Raw genomic sequence first — 17,070 nt, forward strand, 5'->3', positions numbered from 1 at the left:
GAACATGTGCCAGCCTGCTGAACGTGCAGAGGCTTGTATACACGACAAGGTACAGGACCAGCTGGGATAGAAAGGAAAAAGAAAGGTGAAAAGTGAAATCAGCAACATGGGAAAAAATAAAAATAAAAGAAAATAAAAAAAAAAAAAAGGGTAAATCAGGAAATAAAAATCTATTGCTTAATCAACCTCTGGTACAACTCGCCAGAGCTATGAGGCCAATACCCTGGAATACCCCTGCCCCGATAGCGGAGAAGGACAATGACGCGCTCCACAATATAAAAGCATGGACGATGATAAGCCATTTCCAGGTCAATTCCATCGTCGCCGAGGCGGGAAAAGAGCGCAACGACGCAAAAATGCATTAGAGGGACCGCTTCAAGTCGCTTTCACGACACTGGCAGAGGCCAGGAGGATAATGACACAGAGCCAGAAGCATCGCAAATCTTGGGCTTGTCCAGGGGTTGAAGCCCTGGGGAGAAAGCTGATATTGTTTGAGGGAAAATGCCGCACGATCGGTGCGTTTCAAGACCAACAATGCACAGCCTTGGGTAGGCAAAGTTATGTAAGCACGCGATGTCGACAGAAGGCCAGGATCGCTCAGAAATCCGATGTCCATGAAAAGTTCTCAATCAGAGGATTGGGATGAAAATTAAGTATATGTAGCTACCTAATACCCAGCATCATAAGACATGGAGCAAAAGGAATGGGAAAAACTATAGTCACAAGAGAAGACTCAAGTGTAAGAGACACCCCCGCTTGGTTCGGTGAGGAAAACGCCAGAATCACTTCCGAAGCTAGCTCATCTGGTAGGAGGACACAAAGAGCGTGGTGCCGGATATCAGATAGCCCTTGCTGCTTCACCTGCTCCGCTCTCTACGACGGTGGCCTGCTCGACTTTCATCTTGCCCTTGCCGACCCCGCCTTCACCCACGCCCATTCTACGGGCGACATAACGTTGTGCAATAACACCAACTCCCAGAGTAAGCGCATCCTCGACCCACTCTGCCACCCACTCGCGGGGGTCGACTCCGCCGCTCTCGATGATTTCTGCAATAGCTTCGGGAACAAAGAACTGGGCGGCCTCCGAAGAATCGTCAGTGTCCGTTTCCGGCGCGGAGGCATCAAGCCACTCAATCCATCTCTGTGGGATGGACTGCGAGATGGTATGGAATGCAATTCCGTGCACCGGATCATGGAGATACACGGCGAACGAGATTTCTTCCTCGATATCAGCCTTTGGCTCCACTACCTCAGATGTGGGTTCGGATTCGCCGCTAGGCCCTGCCTGGAATAGCTCAGAGGATACAGGTTGACTTAGAGCTTGGATAGAAAGGAAGATATCACTGTTGCGAACAGGATTGGACTCTGACAAGATTTCGGATGCCTGTCTTGCAGCCTCTTCCACACCGCCACGAGCGGCGTAGAACTCATTTGCATACGCCTCTGCGCTGGCCCGGGCAAGTTTTGTAGCCACCACCGCACCCTTTATGGCAGAAATAGAACGAGGCTGTTTGGGAGACACGTAGCGCCACCATGGTCCATCATTCCAGCCAGCAGTGGGTTTTAGGGATGCACCAGATTCCGGACCTCGCCTTGGTCCTGATTCTTGACCACGCTGAACAACAAGGAGATCACCACCTTCAACTTGTGCCATTACTCTCGCAAATACATTGTAAATCAGAGAGTCGAGGGAAGGGTATCCGCGGAGATCGTGGGTGATGTGAATCTGAAGTCGTTCGTGGGACGAAATCGGGGGCGCCAACGTGTGGATAAAGGAGGTAAATGTGGGTAATGCGAGGGTTTTCAATTCTCCGCCTACATTAGAAAAAAAGAAATTGACGCGTAAGAAGCTTGGAAACGAGCTGAATGGGAGCGATGGATCATACCTAAGCCTTTAAGCATACCAACATTCCCCCGAACATGCTCTGCCCATTTCTGAGCTTCTTCATTCTTCTGAATCTCCTTCACAGCAGCCTCCGCCTGCTTCATTGCTGCACTGGCGGTTGCGAAAAAGCCACCCCACCATCCTCCTCCGCTTCCTTTAGCTTGAGGATCTGGGGTAATGGGAGTGGACCCAGCTTCGGACGAAGTTGTGTCTGCCGGTGTCATACTCATATGATATGGTCTTGTACTGTCGCCTGACTTTCTAGATGAGGTTTTCTCGTCGCTCGTTCTATCGGCTGGCGGAGTGTTGGTTGACGTACGCTTTGACTGTGGCGTGGACGGTCGGCTGGCTGGTCTCTGAGATGCTAGATTTTGAAGTTCGGCCAGGACATCCTGCTCTGGAGCTCCCTGCGGCTCCGTAGATGAGCTATTGTCCACAGTCCCTTCGCCGACATTTAAGTCGTCAAACTGGGCAAGCAGCTCCGCGTCAGTTGGGACAGACTTTTTTGACATGGCGGAGGAATGTTCTGTGCTATGATAATTAGATGAAATTCATCGAAACAGCATCAGCAATAGGGATCCCGTATCATGTATCGCATTCACTTCGGATTTTGCAGCTACCAGAGCTGGCTTTTGTGGATGGCAGTCGAAGCGATGTTGTTCTCAAAGCGACCTTCCAGCTCGTGACGCTGCCTTGGGGCTGCCAAGCCCCTTGCCGGCACGGCCCAGAGCAAGCCACTTCTTTAGTTAGTTAGCGGCTTGGCGGCAGTTTGCTTCGCTCTCGTCGCCCACAGACAAATACTGTAGCAACAGGCGATGACGGTCAAAAGGCTGAGGTGGCTAATAATCTGTCCTCTGTGTGTCAATGTGGATTGGTTTCCAGCAGTGCAAAACTGAAATATGGTTGAATGGGGAGCAGGACAAAACTGCCCAGAGAAGTTCCGGCCCCGACGGCGCTTCTCAAAAGCCGTGGTGAGCCTGGATGAGGTCCCTCTTGAAAGCATAGTACCTCCGTACCTACAGTGTCACGGTCACACCTCCTATTTCCTGGCTATTGCAATATGCTAATGCTTGATGAGTCAACCATCGGTAGCAGCCAGGTAACCGTTCCCCCTCGACCGGCGAAAATAATAACGTGCACCCGGACATGAGGGCTTGCTTGAGTACCCCGTAAATAGCTTCTTTCCTACTAATTAAAAATGTTTGCATAGGGTCCGTCGGACCATCGTTTCCTGAAAGTGGGAGTTGCGTGCACTAGGCTCTTACAAAAAAAAAAAAAAAAAGAAAAAAACGCAGCGAAGACACAGGAGCAGAAGCCGTTATGACATAGATGTCTAGGTTCATCACAGATTCGCTCTATATTCCGGCACAGGACACAATTAGGCCAGGCCTCTGGCCTGGGTGTACCTTGGGATAACTTCTATGGCTTATGATGGGGAAGCGCTGGAGCTTCAAGCATGCACCGGAGATTATGATTCGTGCCCACGAAGTCTCTGCAAAAGGTTTGAGAGATTATATCGGGACCGAAAGACCGACGCTAAGGCCAGAGCGTGTCCTGGGCTCCTCTGCTCTGCTCGGCTCGCGTAGGTTCAAAAAGACTGAATCCCAACTTGACGCTGGAGCGCGTGTCAGTATAATGCTTCGTTGGATAGCCCGTATGCAAGGTAGAAGAAGCGCATGTTGAGCTATTTGACAGGAATTGTTAGCTGAGATTTAACCATCTTAAAATTCCGCTCATAAAATAAACGCCGAACCGTGGGTCAAAACTGCATGCCGATGCACGGGAAAATTGCCGAGCATTTCCGCTGTGTAGGGAGTATGCGGGACACGTTCCGGCGCGGGGTTCCAGTCCTGCCGCGGAGGCCTGAACAGGGGACAGACAGTATATTATCTTTCTTTGGTTTCTACTGATCTCTATATCTATATACTCGAAAATAGCTCATAGGTTCAATCTACATTCAAATCCTAATTGAAGGCACGGTCAACTCCTCTACTCGTTCAAAAAACAGTTTATTTTGCATTAAAGCTCAAACCCGCCGAAGATACCGCAATCCCACCCACCCTTCTCCCCAAGAACCATGAAGATCCCATACGCACCAAACCCCCCTCAAACATCCAACGACGAGGAAAAAGCCATCCTCCAACGAGTCCTTGATCGGCGAGGTGAAGCCGGCCTACTCCCTCTCGACCTTGCTCTTCTCCATTCGTTCCCTGTCGCCGATGGCTGGAACACCTTCCTCGGCGCGATCCGAACCCGAACCTCGCTACCGGTCGACATCCGCGAGATAACCATCTGCCGAGTCGCAACGCTCAACGAAGCATGGTTTGAATGGAAGCATCACGCGCCGTTCTTGGCGGGAGTGGGCTTTACCGAAGGGATGATGGAGATGATCAAGGACGCGAAGACGCCTACGGATGCCGAGCTTGGGGCTTTGTTTAGTCGGAAACAAGCGGCGGTGTTTCGATACACGGAGGCCATGACAAGGACGGTGAAGGTGCCGGATGCAATTTTCGCGGAGATGAAAGGCTTGTTCAGCGAGAAGGAGATTGTGGAGATCACAGCTACTGCTGCTGCGTACAATTGCGTGAGCCGCGTCCTGGTTGCATTGGATGTCGGGGAGATGAACAAATGAATAGTTAAAAAAGGCAGAAGAAGCGCCGTGGCTCAGACTGGTCGGCTGGCGGAGAGTGGACCAATGACTTTTGTGGTTACACCCGTTTTTTTTGCAACATTTTATTTATGCCCACATATACATATGTTCGAGGATCGTGAAACCCCGTTGATTGACCGTCGACAGATCATGTCAATGGCTGGCACTGTTGGCAATGTTTCCCGGTTGAATATGTAGAAGCCCGACAAGTAGTTAGCTGTCTGCCGACAATATTCTTTGATACTCTGAGAGAGATTTGGTGCGCAACCCCGGCTGGGCGCCACTTGGGAAAAACTGGTCGCATCGTACGGTACACATGTCCCAGCATTTGCGACTACCGGATGTCGCGTGGACTGCAGATCGCGGGAAGGACAATGACGCTGCCTATCTCGAGTCTAGCGGATTAATTCGATGATCAGCTTGACGTTTTCTCTCGATACGGAAGTCCCTGAGTACAGTGCACAACGCCTCGATCGAAAAGCTACTACCATTGAGAAGCAAAATACACTTCGGCATTAGGTTATGGATGCCGTCATCCAGGTATCCGGCTCTCGTCATTGGCTAAGCTCGGTGACCAAACTCCGGGCGTTCTACGGAGTACGGTGCCGCTGGTTCCTGTAGACGAACATCCAGCGCTGTCACTCAAAGATGACGGACGGGTCGAGAACGGCCGTTTGAACTGCGTTGAGTTCTGATGATGGGTATTCAGGAATGGGATGGCTAGTACTAACCAGTGAGGTAACTAGTTACACAATAAGATGTTATGTAACTAAGTAACTCCCTACGTTAAGAAGCGGGTGATTTGGCAAGCTCGGGTTTAGGATTATGCCCACAGACCTGGTTTCAGGTCAATCGCATCGTGTCGCAGGGAGCACTTGCGGCTATCGACCTGGAGAGCGGGTGGAAAATGGCACACCGTCGCTCGCTCGCTCGCTCGCCGCCCAGCGCATGCAGCCTCGTTTGACTACAACTAAACTCGGCAACTCCTGCATCAACGACGCTTTTCGACTGGACCACAACTGCGCCGGGGCCAATCACGTCGCGTGGTGGGTGGATGGGAGAGGAAAAATCCAGCTGGCCAATCGCCATGCCGGAGCTGCGTAGTTGACTTGGCGGATTGGAGACAACAATCAGATTATCTAGTAAATTGAGACTTTCGAACACAGGCATCATCTTGCCTGCAATAATGACACTGCAACACCGCCCATTTCGCTCAAAGAATTAATTGAGAACAATGGTCTCAGATGTGTTATTAGCTCTGTCTTCCTCTGCCTTTCTGCCATCGCTTCTCTGACTCTTCCCACCTACCAAACTCTCTTTTTCCCTTCTCTCTCCCCTACAACCACCTTGTTCTTGCCACCACCCAACTCTAGATCTGCCAAAACTTTGATCATCCGGGTATACTCCAGCATACGTCTCCATACTTAGTTACATCTGTTTTTCACAACCACCTCTTTTTTTTTTTTTCCCTTTTTTTGTTCTTCTTCTCTCCTTACTTCATCCATCGTCCCTCTCAGTCTTATATAGACTGAGCATACTCTCTTGTGAAGTATAACCGGTCCTCTTCGGCTCCGTCCACCTTGTCGGCCGATCCAGGCTGCCCAACTTTTGTCTGGGAAGTTTGCGGAAAGTCTTACATCCTTACAACAATTTTCTTCTGCCCAGGAACTATACTACATCCACAACGGGAACGGCAGACCTAACCTACTCTGAAGTGGGAGTTTAATTTGTAAGAATCTGCCTTCTTATTGCCTGACAAATTATACAACCCTCTATCCTCTTTGAATCTCTTTGTTCTGGTCGTAAAACTCCGTTTCTTATGCTTTTTCTCGCTTCACATTGGGTCTTACGCTCTTGGCCAAATTTTACTTCCTCGACCCTGGGGTAAACGGGCTTCTGTTGATGGAACAAGCAACCAAAATACTGACCTTGCCATGGTGCTTGATGATTTCTCTTGTATCATTCCCACTCTTTGTTGTTTGTCTTTCATATAGATTGCTTCCCCGGTGTGCCCACCTACTTTCTAACGGAACTGAGTCGCCTTGGCGCAGGCTCATGCAAAGATTGACTGCTAACTTCTCCCCCAGACAACATTGATGATATAAGCTCTCACCATGTCGCATCAGGGGCAGGAAGACGGTGAAGCGGGTGCCAGCAGCGTTGATATCCCGACGTCGCCCATCTTCCACGGGCGACAGCTGGACTACGATGAGTCCTCTCGACCTCCGTCTTCTTCCACGCAATTTAGTACTGTTGATACGCACCCAACAGTAAAGTGCCTGTGGTGCCCCGAGGAGTTCAGAGCTAATCCAGACGATCCCGCTAAGGCACTTAAGTTGCACATGCAGAGTGCCCATCCAGATGTTACAAGTCACTCTGAACATATCGCCAGCGAAGACACTTCTGTGGCCGAAAATATGCTCCAGGAGTCTGATCAAACACGGCAACCAAGGCAGCTCAGTAACTCCCAAGGTGCTATGGGCGTTGATGAACGCATGCTCTTTGGCTGGAAGATCCACGACGTGCGAAGCTTTACGAAGGACTATCATGGAGAGAAAGATGACCTCGAGTCGATGTGGAAGAAATCTTTCGACGGCTTCGATAGACCCAAACCTTATGAAACCGAGCAAGCCGCTCCGGGCAATTTCTTACCCATCACAGATCCTGATATATACGTCGATCTCCTGAAAGACCCCAACTCGCATTCTACTGAGGAACTATATGCCATCACCGCCAATGCCGCGAAAGCCCTCGAAGTTTGGCAAGACGAGTACCTGGCCGTTGACGAGTTATCCAAATGGGCTACCAGGCGGGTACTCAAGAAGACAGCTGATCCGAGAAAGACCGAAGAGTTTGAGGTCTTTGAGGACAAGAAAGAGGCCAAGTTATACGGGTACAAGCATGACTCTCGGCCGAGCAAAGTTGGCCTTCAAAACCCTTTTCTTCAAGGTGGGTTTAAACCCACCGCAGATCAGATGAAAAGGATGGCAGCCGCAGCTACCGATCCGTATAACGTTGATGGCTGGGAGATGGTTGTAAAGGATGGCGTGGAATACGTGCCAAGAATACGGCCACTCCCTCCGCCGGAACCCAAGCGCAAGAACAACAGTAATGGCAAGACAGAAAATGGACGAAACGGCCAGAAAAGGGTTACGCGGTATGGCGGCTCTAGACATCCTGCTACACGCGAGCCCTCTCAGGCTTTAACTGAGAGATCCAGCCCAACTCCTTCCACCCGCACGCAGTCACCCGAAGCAGCAGCAACACCATCTTCATACACCGTCCGGTCAAGACGGAAGACTCGATCCAGCGCCCGCACAAGAACATCGGGCACGCAGGGTCAATCCGGAGGGAAGACAACGCGCTCTCAGGTGGCGAAGCCATCTGCTCTTGGACCTAATCGTGCCAGAGCTGCACCTACCAGTGCTCCGCCAACCGCCATTGGGACAACTGCGACAACCCCTACCTCTAGGTCAACGCCAGCGCCTGCGACGGTATACGATGATCCTCTCCTCGACCCAAAGAACCAGGAGAAAATCAAAATGTCAAAGCACCCAAAGAGAACGGAAGCAATGATTCGTCACTGGGCCAAATTCAACTCTGAAGGCCGAACCCGAAACCCGAAGAGGACAAAGGCCCAGATCGAAGCTGATAAGGCAGCGGCTGCGGCTGAAGCTGCGCAGCGAGCTCCATCGGGAAGGAAACGGAAGACAGAGACAGAAGGCGAGGAAGCTACCACAGGAGCATCGACGCCGATTCCAAAGAAGACCAGACGACCAGCTGCAAAATTGAAAGCAGCCTCAGAGAGTCGTTCTCCGGCTCCAATTCCCGCCATGCAGCCTATGGGTGTTATGGCACCGCCATCGGGATTGCCAGAGGTCAAGAGGGTTGACGATTCCCCGTTCTCGACACCTATGCATAATGGACAATAGTTCTTACTTCGTTGTACCTCTTTTACTTCATATCCTTTCTTTTTCTTTTTCATTTTCCCTTGCCCTTGACGTCTCTTTCGATGCAACGGGTCTACACCGGTGTTTGGGCTCAAGAGATGGAATGGGTGTTTACCGGTCAAGTTACAGGCTTCTTCTTTATTGCTGGCTATTCTGCTTTAGCGGGTGCATGGGGATATTTATATTGCACTGTATATGCTGTTTGTTCCATTACGGCTAGGTAGGATGCATGCGGGAAGATGAGACTTTTTTGTGGGGGAGGGATGGGGGCCCGTGTACTGATAATTACGTTTGGAGAAAGGCGATTTCGAGTCAAGATAGATGCATCCGATTATCTGAGATATGTGTGTACAATATTCAATGACATTTTTCTTTCTTCTTTGTTTTGCTGTTGGATGACGTGAGATTTCTGCTCACAATTTAACTAACCAGTTGGCTCTTCTGACTCTTTCTTTCTGCTGCGAGGAGATCTTGAGGCGAGCCTCAGAATCACGTGAGCGACCCTTATCAAACTTGCCCGGTCGCCTGCCTGGCCAACGCTCATCACGGACAACGCACTGAACACAATATAGACAGCCACTGACCAAAGCTGCTGCTCTAATTTCTATCATACCTGCTTGCTGTGTTATTTGGAAAAGCCCCTCTCATCATGGGAAAGAAGAAGCGCGGTCACCCAGATCTCGAGGAACTCCTCGCTCGCCCTTGGTGTTACTATTGCGAACGCGACTTTGATGATCTTAAAATCCTCATTTCTCATCAGAAAGCAAAACATTTCAAATGCGATAGATGCGGGAGGAGACTGAACACCGCCGGAGGTGAGTATCCTTTTCTCTCTTATATTCCCAACCCATCGTATACGTGCCGAGAGAGGCTATCCAGTCGCGCCAAAAAAAAAAAGGAAAAAAAAAAAAGAGAGAGACGAAATGTATTCTAATCGATCCCTCTCCATCTTTCAACAGGTTTATCCGTGCATATGAGTCAAGTTCACAAGGAGCAACTATCCGCAGTTGACAATGCGCTTCCCAACCGCTCGAGTTTGGATATTGAGATTTTCGGGATGGAGGGTGTCCCGGAAGATGTTTTACAGGCTCACAACCAACGCGTTATAACCCAGTACCATCAGGCTGAGGCGGAACGGCGTGCTGCGACTGGGAATCCCGCACCGGGAACCTCGACTGGCACCCAGTCCAAGAGACCCAAACTAGAAAGCGCGGCGGAATTGAAGAAGCGACTGGCGGAGCATAAAGCGAAGCTGGCAGAGAAAGCTGCAGGCACAAGTAGTGGAGGTGCCACGCCTGTAAGTACCGATCAGGGATTGCAGACTGGAAGTTCATTTGTAAGTCTACGATTGAATGTCTTTTTTTTCCCCCCTTCTATTGCCTCATAAAGTTCGATTTCTCACGTCTTTTTTTTCTTTTTTCTTGCCTTATCTTGACAGGCAACCCCGCAGTATCCACCGAATGGCTCTGTTCAACAGTACCCTTACCCACAGCAATGTGGCCAACCCGCCCAAGCTACGGCTTATCAACAACCGTCCCAGACGTTCCAGAAACCACCGGAATTCCCTTCACCTGGGTATCAGCAACCCCCAGTTGTTGGACAGCAATATACTGGCCAATATTCACCCTCCGCTATGTCACCCTCACAATATCAACCCGCAGTGGCTGGACAAAGCCCTGTCGTCTCTACCACTCCCCCTGTGCCGTTCCAGCAGCAGCCGGCACACATGAGGACCCACACTCCGCCACAACAGGCAGCGTCAATACCCCCTCGACCACCAAGCCTACCGGCAGCTCCTGGCCTCCCCCAGAGGCCTAGCTTTTCTGCACCACAAGTTAACTCATGGCAGATGCAGCAAATGCACCATGGACAAATGCCTGTTCAGCCGCCCGCGCCTCATATCCCTGGCGCCGAGCCTGGCACTGAAACAGCAGCGGTAGTCGATCGCTTAATATCTGAAGAGTCTAAGCGGGCTGAGGAGTTGGCCCAGAGATCTACCCCTACTGCCGCGCCGGAAGAAGCGGCTGAAGGAAAGCCTGCGAAGAAGGAAAAAGCAAAGTCTGTGAGATTGGTTTATTCTGATAGTGGAATCAGCCCGGAGGAAAAGATGGCGAGATTGCCTAGGTACGCATATGTTCCTGAACGCAAAGAAGAGACAGTGCTTCGAGATGCAACTACTGGCGCAGTCGCGAGACCCGTTGACGCCTCGGATGAAATTGTAAACCCTCCGGAATAGGGGAAATGCGTCACATTAACGGTACTCCGAGCCGCCTAAGTCCATTTCCTCCGACAGTTCCTCGTCCATATCGACCTACATAGGAGAAAGTTTTCGGGGGAAGATTAATCACAGCGTGCCAGCTAAGTCCTTCGACTTAAAATTCTACATTCTCTCTTTCTAAAAACCAAGATTGATCAGCAAATTTGTGGTGCGCAGGTGCATACCCGACCAGATTTCTCTGCCACTCACTTCTGACGCTTTTTCTCTCCACACAAAAACCACTTGGTTACTGTATTCGACTTCAGCAAAAATTTAACGGCAACCGCGGCACCTAGCGGGGATGCCGATTATCGGCCGTCTACCAAGGAGGCGTAATCATTGCTCTTTTTTTTGTGGGTACATGTGCAGTCCGGTTTTGTTTGTTTTGTCGCCATGGCATTTGCAGTCGAAAAAAAAAAGGGCTCGCTGACTCGGCGGATTGACTAGAAAGCAATCAAAGCAAGCCTATACTGACAAAGATGAGCGTGGTAGACTTTAATGTATACCTCATGTAAGTTTCCTGGTTCTCGACGTAGAAAGGGGGATATTCGATTGCAGAAAAGGAGAGAAGCCATGGTCAGTTCTTCTCCAATTTCAATTTATATCTAGACCCTGCTATTTTCAGCGTGGCTGTGTTTATTTTGGTGAATATGATTGCTCCAAGCCGATGTACTGCGTATATATGAGGAACAGAGGTTCAGTTCAACGAGGGATATTTTAACTTGGAATGAACTCTTGTCATGTTTTTCAGTGCTGATCAAAGTTGATGTTTACTCTGGACTCCGTACTCCGGAGTTCGTACTGGGAGAGGGTTCGATCCCCAAATCACTACGGAATACTTTCTCCCAGTAAGCCTTGGTGCTTCATCAGGTAGCACATTTTCTTAAGAATTTTGGCTAGACGGGGGCTGAGATCCTGAAGAAGTTTGGCACTGGAAGGAATTTATGAAGCCAAGCGACCATTAAGGCTCTCAACTAAGGCCCTATGGTAACTCTTGTTCAAATTGTAGTAACTCATTTGCAATCATTGCGAGGTGTAGGTATGGAGTACCGGACATCGTTTGACCGTGAACAAAGCCATTAAAGCTTCCAAGTCGCGTTGATATTTCACTCCCAACCTAAGCATGCGCTAAACATGTCTTGATGGCCAACCAGTTGATGAAGGAGAAAGCCCAAGCGAATTTTGGAATGATAATTGTCGCCTGTGGCGATAGAATTCCGTGTCTGGAGGTACATACTCCGTGACCTGGCCGGAATTTCGTGTTAAGCTTGTGGAGAACCACCGAAGCGCCGCAAAAGTCAACTCTCCGCTCGTATTCTGGGGATGACTAAGTTAACCAGACCCGTTTGCATGCTGACGTTAAGATACTCTCAAAAACGCCCATGGCTCCTTCAAGCCTGGTTTAATCGGTGAGATGGAGGAGAAAGCAGACGGCACAATGCCACTCTCCGAGAGAACCCCGCTCCTGATCGTTCGGGTGTCCCGGCCACCTCCACGATATCCCCATTCACGCCTTCGTCGGACATGTACCTGTTGCCTTGGTTCGATCCTCGTCGTCGGGGTCATCTTGTTCCTTCTCCCATTCGCCCTTCTCCCACGTGAACACGGCTCGCTTTGGGATTATGTACCCGGGGCTCACCCACTCCCGCATAAAGACTGGCCACAAAGCGAGGGGATTTCATACAAAGCGCTGCAGGAGATACTGCAAACGGTTCCCACCGAGAAGAAGATTAGAGAATGGAGCCAATATTATACCTCCGGGCCGCACTTGGCCGGGAAGAATTTCAGCCAAGCCCTGTGGACGAAAGAGCAGTGGGATGGATTTGGGCTTCCAAAGACAAGCCTTGTTTCGTACGATGTCTATATCAATTATCCCGTTGACCATAGACTGGCCTTGATCGAGAAAGAGGGAGAACACTCCAAGGTTAAGTTTGAAGCGTCACTGGAGGAAGATGTTTTGGATGACGACTCTACTAGTGGCCTGAATAACCGCATTCCTACCTTTCACGGCTACTCTGCTAGCGGAAATGTCACGGCCCAGTATGTATATGTCAACTATGGTACATTCTGGGATTTCGAGGACCTCGTCAAGGCGAATGTCAGTCTTGAAGGCAAAATCGCATTGGCAAAATATGGAGGCGGTTTTCGGGGCCTCAAGGTCAAGCGTGCCCAGGAGTTGGGTATGGTTGGCGTGGTTATTTACTCTGATCCTCAAGAAGACGGAGAAATCACAGAGGAAAATGGATACAAAGCCTATCCCGATGGTCCTGCTCGAAATCCAAGTGCCGTGCAAAGAGGCAGTGTCAATTTCTTAAGTATGGCATTTCCATTGCCATAGATCTTCCGTTAACTGGGCTGACATACCTTCCTAGGTCAACTCCCCGGCGACCCTACCACTCCAGGTTACCCTTCCAAACCAGGCTGTCATCGCGTGGATCCATATGATTATATCCCCTCGATTCCATCACTGCCACTCTCGTATGAAGAAGCTATACCCCTGCTAAAGGCCCTCAATGGACATGGACCGGCTGCCAAAGACTTTAATGAACGCTGGCAAGGAGGTGGCCTTTCGCATAAAGGGGTAAAATACAATATCGGTCCATCTCCAGAGAATCTTGTTCTTAATCTTTATAATGAACAGGATTATGTGACAACGCCTCTGTGGAATGTTATTGGTACTATCCCTGGCACCATCCCGGATGAAGTTATCATCATGGGCAATCACCGCGATGCATGGATTGCAGGTGGTGCAGGGGATCCAAACAGCGGGTCCGCTGCTCTCAATGAAGTCATCCGTAGTTTAGGAGAAGCTCTAAAAGCCGGCTGGAAACCTTTACGAACAATTGTTTTTGCTAGCTGGGACGGTGAAGAGTATGGGCTCATTGGCTCCACGGAATGGGTAGAAGAGAATCTGTCCTGGCTCTCTAAAGCGAACGTCGTATACCTGAACCTGGATGTTGCAACCACGGGTCCCAATTTCAAAGCCGCCGCTAGCCCACTTTTGCACAAAGCACTGTTTGAAGCCACAGGCCTCGTTTTATCCCCAAATCAAACTGTCAAAGGGCAAACGATTCGGGACGTTTGGGACAAGGACGTGGATCCCATGGGTAGCGGTAGCGACTTTACTGCATTCCAAGATTTTGCCGGCGTTGCCAGCATTGACATGTCATTTGCGGGGGGTAAAAATGACCCCGTTTATCACTATCACTCCAACTACGATAGTTTCGACTGGATGGAACGCTTTGGAGACCCAGGTTGGCATTACCACGTTGCCATGACCAAAGTATGGGCTCTGATGGCCGCCTATCTTTCTGAAAGCCCCGTCGTTGCCCTCAATGCCACCGATTACGCTGTTTCGTTACACCACTACCTCGATTCCGTCAAGCGAGTAGCTGCGAAGTCTGCGGTCCCACCATTCAACTTCCAACCCCTTGAAGAAGCTATGGCCAGCTTCCACGATGCCGCAACCGAATTTGATGCCTATACTTCCTCGCTGACCGCCCATCTGAAGGATGACTTTCCATGGTGGCAGTACTGGAAGAAAATCGTCCTGTACTTCAAAATCCGCGCGGCCAACGACAAGTATAAATTAATTGAGCGGAAATTCTTGTACTCTAGTGGCCTGGATGGCAGGAACTGGTTTAAGCACGTCATATTTGCTCCTGGCCGGTGGACTGGATACTCTGGAGCGACGTTTCCGGGTCTAGTGGAGAGTTTCGAGGACGGAGATGTGAATAATGCAGAGGTTTGCCTTCCCTCCACCTTCTCTCTTTCCCTTTCCTTTATTTTTTTTTGGGCTTAATACTTGGTTAGTCTGGGACGAATCGTTGCTAACTCATGGATCTTCTTATGCTACAGAAATGGCGAGATATCATTAAGGAGAAGATCGATGATGCGACAGACTTGTTGAAATGATAACAACAGAGAGGCTTTTTTTTCTTTCTTTCTTTTTTTTTTTTTTTTGAAAATATATACTGGGTGATGAGGAAGTGTTGAACATGTTCCTTGAGTGTGGTCAGTTCATCACCACCTATCTACTCGAATTGTTCTACAGCCAGGCTACGATAGAAATATATGCATGCAGTCGGGCATAGACTGCATATTAGCTATAATTTTCGGGTTTATTCTTCAGATACCAAGTAAACACAACGATGCCTATGAGGCATGAATCTAACGCGTTATTTTGATCTATTCAATTGCTTGATCATAAACATCTAATCATGATACATGGGTACGTGTAACCAAATTCCGAAATAACTAAAATACTAGGTGAAAATGCACATTCCACTAGGCATTGTGGCAGGGAATACACATTAACGGGTAGCAAAAATTGGTCTGGGATGGCCACTTACTGACCCATTCATAAAATCATTTGCACTCTGCTACTTTTTCGAAGGATAAGGCTTCGTCAGTTTAAAATCTCGTATCGTTTTGCATTTGTGCTGTCGTTGATCTGCGAAGGTACCCCCAGTAACCGCGCGGATTTAGTTGAATTGCTATGCGGGGGGTATTTTGCTTTCTTTTTCAACAGGAAGTCAGTCATCGAACACGAATTATGATAATTAGACGCGCTAGTTATTGGGTCGTAATCCCCGTCGTGGATCGTCAATCGACGAGTAATCCTTAATTCTGGTGTTTTCAGTATCATCATGGTCTGACTCCGAATCATTCGCTGCATTTTCACAAATCCGTAACGTCTCTGCATCAGTTGCTTTGCTGTTCACTCGCTCCACAATAAGGCCCTCATTTCCCCCGGAAATATAGCTTGTCGGGGCCTCCTCATATGGCTGTTCACTCTCACTATCGTCACTACCATCATCGTCATCCAGAGAAGCGCCCGCAAAACCGTCAGTTTCTATGACCCAGAAGACAGGCACAGCACTCAGCAGTCCTATAATTGCCAGTGTCCACCACGGGAAAATCATGTACCCCATTTTCACACCGATAGAGAAGACGGCACCGATAAACGCGGGGCCAACGGCTCTTCCAATCGCGGCAACACTCGTTGCCACTCCATTCAATGTACCCAGAACCTGGACGCTAGGAGCGGAGTTGGTAAGAAGGATAGTGCAGCATGGGAAAGCGAAAACTACACAGCCGAGTTTTGCACATAAAAGTATGAAAGCAGCAATTTGGCGAGTAGCGTCCGTCGGAAATAATGCCGTGAAGGGGATGAGGGCGTAAACAAGAGGGAATCCGAGGGAGGTTATTTTGAGACAGTAAAGGACTCCATAACGATTCGCCGTATAGGGAAAGATGAAGAACTGAACAATCATGCCAATAATTCCGTTTAGAGTGTATAGAATTCCGATGGCTTGGGAGTCTATTGATGCAGAAATAAGAGGTGTTAGCGATCTGTACCAAATACTCCGTAGGCATTATCTTAATCACTAAGCCACGAAAATTAAAATTAAGAGCACGGACCTATCCCAAATCCACGGGCAAACTTGAATGGTAGCTTCATGCCTATGTGCCCACCGGATTCTTCCACGGGATAATTCAAAAAGACGGGGAACACTGAATCAAACGCTAGGGAGTGTAATCCTAGCGCAGCATACTCTAGAAGGATGAGTTGAGATTGAGGTGAGAGAATTTCAGCCCATGTCAGCTTTGCAGGTTTCCCTTCACTTTTTTTCTGGTGTGGTATTTCGGAACGAGAGGTTCTGTCTCCATTTAGAAGCGGTGTTCTTTCGTCATCAACTGGCGAAGCTGTCTTTGGTTTCGTTCGTCGTCCGCAGCAGGCTCCTATCAGCATGTCACCGAACATAAGACCATAATCACGTTTATATTTCCTGGACTCCAACGTTTCCTGTAAGCTGTGGTAAGAATCCGTGCTGATTGACGAGGGAAAAATAAAAACTTGCCCGCAGAAACAGAAAGCCAGTCACGATACCAATGATAAAGAAGACTGAAGCAGCGATGTTTGGCAAAGCAAAAGGATATTTTTTGAAGAATTCAATGTGGCCAAAAACCTCAGGATGCCTTTTTGCCGGATCCGCCAGAGCTCCGCCAAATGCAGGCCCGAAAATACTGCCGATGGTCCAGACGAGAGGCATCAGGCTAAATGCTCGTGGTTGGAGTTCCTTCTCGGGAACCAGTTCCGCAACAACGGTTCTGATAATACCAACGTTCCCGTTTCCGAGACCTATACAAGCACGCGCCAATATGGCCATCGGCAACGATTTTGAGAGACCGAAGATGATGCTAAATGTCATTGTAACGAAAAGTCCTATGAGGATGATTGGTTTGCGGCCGATTCGATCTGATAAGTTGCCCCATGAGACTGCTGTGAGGCATTGGCATATCGAGAATATGGCGGATGTAAATC

The 17,070-nt window shown here is 49.3% G+C and overlaps 6 protein-coding genes across 6 annotated transcripts; 4 read left to right on the forward strand and 2 right to left on the reverse strand.

Moving 5' to 3' along the window:
• Window positions 1-594: 594 nt before the first annotated feature.
• Window positions 595-2,555, reverse strand: D8B26_003931 (uncharacterized protein). Its single transcript, XM_003071614.2, has 2 exons — window positions 1,887-2,555; window positions 595-1,815 (listed from the first exon to the last, which is right to left on the reverse strand). Exons 1-2 carry the CDS (start codon window positions 2,395-2,397, stop codon window positions 839-841), a joined length of 1,488 nt encoding a protein of 495 aa, XP_003071660.1. The 5' UTR covers window positions 2,398-2,555; the 3' UTR covers window positions 595-838.
• A 1,262-nt stretch (window positions 2,556-3,817) lies between these two features.
• Window positions 3,818-4,832, forward strand: D8B26_003932 (uncharacterized protein). The gene has a single exon (XM_003071613.2). The coding sequence runs from the start codon at window positions 3,963-3,965 to the stop codon at window positions 4,515-4,517; it is 555 nt and encodes a 184-aa protein (XP_003071659.2). The 5' UTR covers window positions 3,818-3,962; the 3' UTR covers window positions 4,518-4,832.
• A 1,817-nt stretch (window positions 4,833-6,649) lies between these two features.
• D8B26_003933 (uncharacterized protein) lies at window positions 6,650-8,844 on the forward strand (the record flags this gene model as incomplete). Its single annotated transcript, XM_003071612.2, has 1 exon — window positions 6,650-8,844. The coding sequence occupies one exon, from the start codon at window positions 6,650-6,652 to the stop codon at window positions 8,465-8,467; it is 1,818 nt and encodes a 605-aa protein (XP_003071658.1). The 3' UTR covers window positions 8,468-8,844.
• Window positions 8,845-9,085: 241 nt separating this feature from the next.
• D8B26_003934 (uncharacterized protein) lies at window positions 9,086-11,457 on the forward strand. The gene is made up of 4 exons (XM_066124309.1): window positions 9,086-9,300; window positions 9,445-9,821; window positions 9,924-11,095; window positions 11,190-11,457. The coding sequence occupies exons 1-3, from the start codon at window positions 9,135-9,137 to the stop codon at window positions 10,719-10,721; spliced, it is 1,341 nt and encodes a 446-aa protein (XP_065980389.1). The 5' UTR covers window positions 9,086-9,134; the 3' UTR covers window positions 10,722-11,095; window positions 11,190-11,457.
• A 681-nt stretch (window positions 11,458-12,138) lies between these two features.
• On the forward strand, window positions 12,139-14,849 carry D8B26_003935 (uncharacterized protein). Its single transcript, XM_066124310.1, has 3 exons — window positions 12,139-13,057; window positions 13,115-14,487; window positions 14,601-14,849. Exons 1-3 carry the CDS (start codon window positions 12,157-12,159, stop codon window positions 14,655-14,657), a joined length of 2,331 nt encoding a protein of 776 aa, XP_065980390.1. The 5' UTR covers window positions 12,139-12,156; the 3' UTR covers window positions 14,658-14,849.
• A 119-nt stretch (window positions 14,850-14,968) lies between these two features.
• D8B26_003936 (uncharacterized protein) lies at window positions 14,969-16,957 on the reverse strand (the record flags this gene model as incomplete). Its single annotated transcript, XM_003071609.2, has 3 exons — window positions 14,969-16,065; window positions 16,167-16,551; window positions 16,631-16,957. The coding sequence occupies 3 exons, from the start codon at window positions 16,955-16,957 to the stop codon at window positions 15,314-15,316; spliced, it is 1,464 nt and encodes a 487-aa protein (XP_003071655.2). The 3' UTR covers window positions 14,969-15,313.
• Between the last annotated feature and the right edge of the window lie 113 nt (window positions 16,958-17,070).

This window comes from Coccidioides posadasii, chromosome 2 (genome assembly GCF_018416015.2).
Source record: "Coccidioides posadasii str. Silveira chromosome 2, complete sequence".
In the NCBI taxonomy this organism is placed as follows: domain Eukaryota; kingdom Fungi; phylum Ascomycota; class Eurotiomycetes; order Onygenales; family Onygenaceae; genus Coccidioides; species Coccidioides posadasii.

Bases quoted from the DNA above. Each gene is read 5' to 3' on its own strand.
- D8B26_003935 (XM_066124310.1), top strand. From the start codon at position 12,157: ATGGAGGAGAAAGCAGACGGCACAATGCCACTCTCCGAGAGAACCCCG. The intron at 13,058-13,114 runs GTATGGCATTTC...ATACCTTCCTAG, and splicing joins AGGCAGTGTCAATTTCTTAA to GTCAACTCCCCGGCGACCCT. The intron at 14,488-14,600 runs GTTTGCCTTCCC...CTTATGCTACAG, and splicing joins GAGATGTGAATAATGCAGAG to AAATGGCGAGATATCATTAA.
- D8B26_003931 (XM_003071614.2), bottom strand. From the start codon at position 2,397: ATGTCAAAAAAGTCTGTCCCAACTGACGCGGAGCTGCTTGCCCAGTTT. The intron at 1,816-1,886 runs GTATGATCCATC...TTTCTAATGTAG, and splicing joins TGGTATGCTTAAAGGCTTAG to GCGGAGAATTGAAAACCCTC.
- D8B26_003932 (XM_003071613.2), top strand. From the start codon at position 3,963: ATGAAGATCCCATACGCACCAAACCCCCCTCAAACATCCAACGACGAG.
- D8B26_003934 (XM_066124309.1), top strand. From the start codon at position 9,135: ATGGGAAAGAAGAAGCGCGGTCACCCAGATCTCGAGGAACTCCTCGCT. The intron at 9,301-9,444 runs GTGAGTATCCTT...ATCTTTCAACAG, and splicing joins GAGACTGAACACCGCCGGAG to GTTTATCCGTGCATATGAGT. The intron at 9,822-9,923 runs GTAAGTCTACGA...TTATCTTGACAG, and splicing joins TGCAGACTGGAAGTTCATTT to GCAACCCCGCAGTATCCACC.